Raw genomic sequence first — 6741 nt, 5'->3', positions numbered from 1 at the left:
GGCAAGTTTCTACACTTGCACTCTGACGTGGGTTCATTACTAAAAATCTGAAGTCCTTGGAGCTTTCTCAAGAGGCAGGTTGAGTTTCTCGCAGCGTGCATGTGAGCACCGGACTGCTCAGCAAACCTAACTACAAACCACCGCTCCCGGGATACACGGTGGCATCTGATCGCAAAAACCCAGTGCAAGCAGGCTCCAAGCTAATCGTTTCGTCTTAATCACTAGCCCGATACTCGAACTTTGGGTGCAAATAGAACAGAACCAAACAATCCTATCCATTAGTCGCCAAGTTCTAGGAGGGGAGAGCCGCACTCAGAGCCCAACGCAGGGTATACTAACTTCCCTTTAGCGTGCTTGGGTCGCTGAGGGCTCCGCGCTTTCCGCAGCCTTATCTCTCCGTCTTTTCCCCCCTGAGGAAGCAAGGGACACCGCATCCTTTACGGTCTGGGGAACATCGGAGGTTGAGCGGAGGAATATGCTGCGAACATTCCTGCAGAAACTCCTGCATCTAGAGTGAAATCTTGCCCCCCCCATCCCCCAAAACGACTTTCTCAATCCAGCACAGCCCCATCCTCCAATCAGATATTTCGTCCGAGTTGGGAGTTGTCAGTTAAACTGCAATTTGGAGTCACAGTTCCCCACACAAGTATGCCCATTCTCGCAAACACTCGCCCTATTTTACTTACACGCCCTGGCTGCAAGCGCGCCCCCGTGAGGTCCCACCAATACCAACTAGAGGTAATGCGAACGATAATAGAGGGCGTCTAACCGACGCGAGCGCGTACGCTTTGAACCTGCGGAAGGCAACGTACCCCCTATATAAGGCGCGCAAGCCTCAGTTTCGGCGCCAGAAGAGGTCTGGGCGCCAGAAGAGCACTCCCCTGGGCGGTTAGTCCCAGCTCCCGCCGCCACCACCCAGGGATCGCCACCGACCCTAGCAAAGAATTCGTGGACGCGCGAGGCTTCATCGACAGCATTGCAGACATGGAGCGTAATTTCGGGTGCAACCCCTACGACGCCGGCTACCGCAACCTGGGGGTCGACGAGGAGGAGGAAGAACAGTATGGTCAGTGCCTAGACGGGGACAGGTGCTTTGGCAAACTCCAAGAGAGGAACTTCCCTGGGAGGGTCGGATGGATGGGCCACTGCGCGGCAGTCGCCCTCTATCTTCCGTCGCCACCCCCTGCCTCCTCAGCCCACGCAGCGTGGGCTCCGATGCTCCGGCCTCTCTTTTGCTTTTTTCCTTTCCCAGATGCGAAGCCAGTCTTGACCCCGTTGGTTCTAACGGGAAGAGAGGAGGATACGCGGTCCGAACCTGAGCGCGAAGCGGCGGCGGCAAACAGCGTTGGCGCGGGAGAGCCGAGCTCCTCAAACGAGGAAAACCAGGAGGGCGGCTTTGGCGGGGGCTTGGAGCCCCCGCAGCAGCAGGAGGATCCGGCCCCCCCGGCCGTGCAGGGGCCACTGATCGCGGAGAGGAAGCAGCGCCGCTACCGCACGGCTTTCACTCAGCTGCAGCTGCAGGAGCTGGAGGGCGTTTTCCATCGCACTCAATACCCCGACGTGTTCGCGAGGTACGTGGCTTGTTCCTCTGGCGCGCAGTTCTCCAGGGGCCTCGGGAGTTTTAGGCTTTTTCCCGGGACCCTTTTCCTCCTCTCCTGAACCAAAAGCCGCTTAGGGGTTTCGAGGGTGCCAGGGCCGGTCCTTGCTCTCAGGGGTTGGGGCAGTGCTTAAAAGAGCTTGCGGGGCTGTGAGACAGTAGCAGAACTAGGGTGAAGCGAGTAAGGGAAGGGCGGATTGATCCCGCTGTTATTTAAAATTTTTGGCAATTTGGTCCTCGTGAGGTTTTTTTTTGCGTTAATTTTTGCATTTTGAATACCGCATTAGAATATTTATCGCGATTGCTCAGTTTTTTCGCGCATTTAAAATTTTGCGCACGAGGCTAGCGCTTCCCTCGCATCACCGTAGTCTCGGCCCTGCCACGTGGAGCGCTATTTCCTGGCGGCAGAGTTTTGAGCGTTTAAAAGCCAGCGTGCAAGGAACCCTTGTGGTCGGATCGCGGTAGTGTACGGAGGGCCAAGGCCTATTCTGGCCCCGCTGGAATGGGGGACCAGGACATATCGGTGTGAGGTTTAGGGGCACTTTTTCTGGTTCTGCTGTATTCAGCCTTCGCCCGCCAAACAGCAAAAAAAAGAATCTCCCTTGAGCGCTTGGCCGAGGATTTGGAGTTCCTCCTTGAGGGTTTCCCTCTCCCTTTACAATAAATCCTGGAAATACTCTGGTTCAAAACTCCGCTTTAAAGGCCTTTGGCGTTTTATTTATTTTCACAGAGGGACCTCCCAAGAAAAGATTTCCAGGGTTGTTCTCTGCTGTTCCACAAACAGAAAAATTGATTGAGTCATATTCAACTAACAGACACACTACCAGGAACTTTCATATATATTCCCTTTTTCTATCTTCTTTAATACAGATAAGTTTTCCATGGGAAAACTCCCTAAAGCAAGCCTCAAGCTGTATTACAGAAAACTGCACTGGGAGGTGGGATAGAAATAATGTACGATACATTTCATTTTATCCACAACTCCAAATACTGAACATTTGCAATTTTTCTCCCTCAGAGAAGAGATTGCAGGACGTCTGAATTTGACAGAAGCCAGAGTGCAGGTCAGTAAATCCTAAAAGAGCACTTGGCGCAGGGCAGCCATTCTAAAACATACTTGAGTGGACATTCTGAAGTTGGTGTGGTTTGTTGCCTTTCCATGTTTCACAAATAAGTTTTGAACATCGGGTGCTTTGGGGGTGGGAAATGACATAGGTAAGCTGGAGCTTCTGGAAATTTCCCATTATCAGAGGAAATACGATTTCCTAATGGAAAAAAAAATGAACATACTTCTCCCCCCATGCATACACATACACACACAGACACACACACACACACACTTTTTTCCCCAATAAAGGTCACCTCCTTTTAACACTGGTATCTTTCAGGAAGGCTGTTAGTCCTCCCTAAAGGAATATTTCTATGTAGAATCATGTTGGGGCTCAATCCCACCTTGGAAGTATGCAAATTAATGCACTGAAGAGCTTGATTAAAAGAAGGTTTAACCGTACTAAATTATTTGAAATATTTAAAACCAGGTATAAGTTCTCGGCTAAATGAATGAATTTATAAATATCAGACACTGGGGTGAAGGAGTAATTCACACATAGAACACAGTACATGAGTAACTAATATATGTTTAGTAAACCGAAACTTGTGGGAGGGCTGGAGGGTAGCTTAAAAGTCCAAGTGCCTGGTCTTACTACCTACTGCCATTTTGTAAGTGTTTTGTAAAGCAGCATAGACAGTAACAGCCTTAAATTTTAATTTTTTGGAAGACTTGGATGTCCACCTGAAACATTGCTAAAATACTAGGTTTATGGTAGTAATGGGGAAAGGAAAGTTGTCTTAAGGAATGGAACCAAAAAAGGAAACAAATTTTAATAAAGTTTCACGGACCTAAGAAGAGGTGAAAGTTTAGAGAAGTATACATTCAAAAATGTACATTGCAGATGTCACACAAATTCAACTTTATGACACTACCAAATGTATAAATGAATATTCTCATGAGGACTCTTTAACACTGTAAGAATTTTTTTTTCCCTTTTTGGTGGTAATATTTTGAAAAGGTAGATTTTCTGGAATCTGATTTTGAGCATGCTGTCATTTCAAGCCAGATTCTTACTTGTGTTAACTTATTTTTTTAAGACTTTATTTATTTATTTGACAGAAAGAGAGAGAGCACAAGCAGGGGGAGCAGAGGGAGAGGGAGAAGCAGGCTCCCCTGGAGCAGGGAGTCCAGTGTGGGGCTTGATTCCAGGACCCCGAGTTCATGACCTGAGCCAAAGGCAGACGCTTAACTATCTGAGCCACCCAGGCGCCACTCTTGTGTTAATTTAAAGCACTTTTCAGGAAGTGATTATTAATTTGTTGGTCATGGGATCAAATAGGTGATTATTTGAGGTCACAGAAAATCATAGGTACATCAGAGAAATAGGACAAGTCCTCTACTTTCTCAGGCAAGCAAAGTAATCTCAGAGGAAAATTAAAACAAGATTTGCTGAGTTGCTTTTCCTGCTCCCTGGGTTTATGCAGTCCTCTCAATGGATTTCTGAAGGGAAAATGAGCCAGAAAATCCAAATAGGGAAGAAGACTACGCTCTCACATATTTTCAAGCTCTGTGGCATGAATTTTCCCCCAAGAAACTTTATAATAGATGCTTCCTCCCACCTTTTGCAAATATAGTAGACCTCTTTTATGAAACCAGTATTGGGACTATGGATCTAATATTGGCCCATAGCAAAATTTTCCAGATGTGGGCTTTATTTATGTTTAGGGAGATTTCATCACTGATACATTTGAATCTCTCCAAAATGAGCTCTACTACACTGGCTTTTTTTTCAGACTGTATATTCATGCAGCAGGACCCCAAATCCTAAGATGGAAGAGAGAAAAGGTAGCTGCCCACAGAGAGAAAAGGCCCTTTGCCTCAATTAAAATACTGCAGTTTGGGAACTTCCAAAAGGATTAAATACAATGTAAACCCTATTAACTAGTATGCCAAGAGGACAGTAAAGTCTAATTGACTACTTTTTTGTCCGTTTGTTTGTTAATAGTTTAAACACTCAGGGAGGAGCCTCTTGTGTGAGCCCTACTCCCCCCATTGTTGTTGAACATCTTCCTTAAATGCATAAATGGACCTACCTTCCGGCCTTAGGAGTGAGTGATGGGATTGGAGTCTCCTTAGTTGAGGAGTGGAGCTGGCAAGGCCTAAGGTGCCCCTCCCCTCTGGGTAACAGCGGCTTCTGTGGAGGATTCTAGAACTGTAGCCAGAGCTGAATGAGCTGACCACCTCCTGAGCCCAGGGAGGTTTGGAGGGTAAGGTAGATGGAAGCATGCAAAATTGATAGTCATGCCAATAAGGTACCCAGGCTCTTATCTGGGGAAAAAATTTTCAGTTTATTGAATTTGGATTCAGTTAGGCTAAACTTTTCCTTAACACTAAAGGCTAAAATAGAAAGGCAGCATCGAGGGGCTTCAGCAACTGTCATGCCCCACCAGTCCTGGGGACCCCATGATCAGGCCTCCTTTGACATACCACCTGTTTAGAAGAATGATCCCTTTAAACATCACTGAAGGAAACTTCTCTGTCTAAAACTGCTGTGTGCTCCTATGGATTGGTAACTTCAGACTGAAGAGGAGTTTTTCGGAAAGGGGGTGGTTCCCATCAGCATGATTTTACATCAGGCCCACCTTTATACCATGCTCAGCCTCCCCCATAACCAGGGTGACACTTCCCCTGGGGAGGAGGGAATGGGAGCAGCGGGACAGCTGGTGATGCAATATCTCTTTACCCTGTTGCCAGGCATAGGCATTCATGTCAGGGAGCCAGTGCACTTTATCACGTAGACTTACATCCAAGACCTGGGGGGAAAAACATTAAAGAACCCTAAAAATGGGAAGAGAGACAAATCAGGGTGTCCAAGTCTGGACTAGCCGTGGCTCACTAAGAGTTAGCTGAGGGGGAGGTATGCGGTTTGCTCTCCCAAGGTATTTTAGCGATAAGGAAATCGCTTCCCCCCTCCCCTGCAATTTGAAAGGTCAATGGCAGCGTTGCATGTTGTGTGTTTTCTCTTATGACCTTAACTGTTCAACGCACTAAATTACCAATCCCTTTTTTCCCTCTGATTGAAGGTCTGGTTTCAAAACAGAAGGGCCAAGTGGAGAAGACACCAGAGGGCCCTGATGTTTAGAAACCTGGCCCCTGTTGCCTTCGGCCCTCCTGTGGGGGTGATCTTTGATGGGCCCTATCATGCGATCCCTATTCTAGAGCCCGGATGGAGATGTGTTCCTCTGGTGCCTAGGGGGCTTATGCCTCCTGGGCCACACCTGCCACCTCTTCTCCCTGGGCCGCCTCTGCCCCCCGGGCCACCCCTGCCCCCTGGGCCACCCATGATGCCTATGCCACCTCTACCACCTGTGCCTCCCTTTGCTCTGGCCCCTGTAGGCATGGCATGGGCCCCTGTCATCAATGGTCATTTCGCAGGGCCCATTTTCTGAAGTATGCTCTTCATGATAATTCTTCCAAAGTTTTTTTTTTCTGCCAGATATAAATTGTGCATAGCACATCAAGTAATTCTTTAAATACCTGTTAAATGAATTGAATAACTGAACAAAATCAGTGCCTGTTGTTCTTGTAGGGCATGTTGTATTTTCAATAAAGTTGCAAATAAATAACCTATGGTTTTTGAGTGCCTCGTGTGATAAGTGGGGTATACATGTGAATTCCTAAGGGAATGGCATTCAAACAGAATGTCACAGAGGCCTCCTTTCATATCCTAATAGCCCTGAGTCCTGAGTCACCATCAATAGGTCACGCACATCACAGTTTTCCAAGTGCCCATGCTGGTTTATAGGACCACACATTCTCCTTCCACATCCTCCTCCCCCCCCCCATCCTCAACAATCCTCATCCCCACCCTGCCCCATTCGGAGCACATCCCTGTGCAAGATGGGAAGGGGTAAGTCTCTAATGAGAGAGCAGTGTGTTTCCAGGCATGGCCATGTTCCATTCATGCCAAGGAGCTCAACAGCCATGGATTCTGAGAGAAACTTCCTAAGAGGCTATTCACAGGGCTGTTAAGGGAATGTGACAGCCAAATCCCAAATTCTGTTCACTGCTCTCCATTTTGTTGAGTGATAAG

The 6741-nt window shown here is 47.6% G+C and overlaps 1 protein-coding gene across 1 annotated transcript; it reads left to right on the top strand.

Annotated features, from left to right (window-relative positions):
• Window positions 1-984: 984 nt before the first annotated feature.
• ESX1 (ESX homeobox 1) lies at window positions 985-6097 on the top strand. The gene is made up of 3 exons (XM_026488168.1): window positions 985-1571; window positions 2616-2661; window positions 5732-6097. Exons 1-3 carry the CDS (start codon window positions 985-987, stop codon window positions 6095-6097), a joined length of 999 nt encoding a protein of 332 aa, XP_026343953.1.
• The last annotated feature ends 644 nt before the right edge of the window (window positions 6098-6741 follow it).

The sequence above is a fragment of the Ursus arctos genome, chromosome X, assembly GCF_023065955.2.
Source record: "Ursus arctos isolate Adak ecotype North America chromosome X, UrsArc2.0, whole genome shotgun sequence".
Classification (NCBI taxonomy): Eukaryota; Metazoa; Chordata; class Mammalia; order Carnivora; family Ursidae; genus Ursus; species Ursus arctos.
The sequence above is the reverse complement of the archived record's forward strand: the minus strand, read 5'-3'. Positions and strand labels throughout refer to the sequence as shown.

Coding starts and splice junctions, on each gene's coding strand:
- ESX1 (XM_026488168.1), top strand. CDS start 985: ATGGAGCGTAATTTCGGGTGCAACCCCTACGACGCCGGCTACCGCAAC. Junction 1,572..2,615: donor TACCCCGACGTGTTCGCGAG/GTACGTGGCTTG, acceptor TTTCTCCCTCAG/AGAAGAGATTGCAGGACGTC. Junction 2,662..5,731: donor TGACAGAAGCCAGAGTGCAG/GTCAGTAAATCC, acceptor CTCTGATTGAAG/GTCTGGTTTCAAAACAGAAG.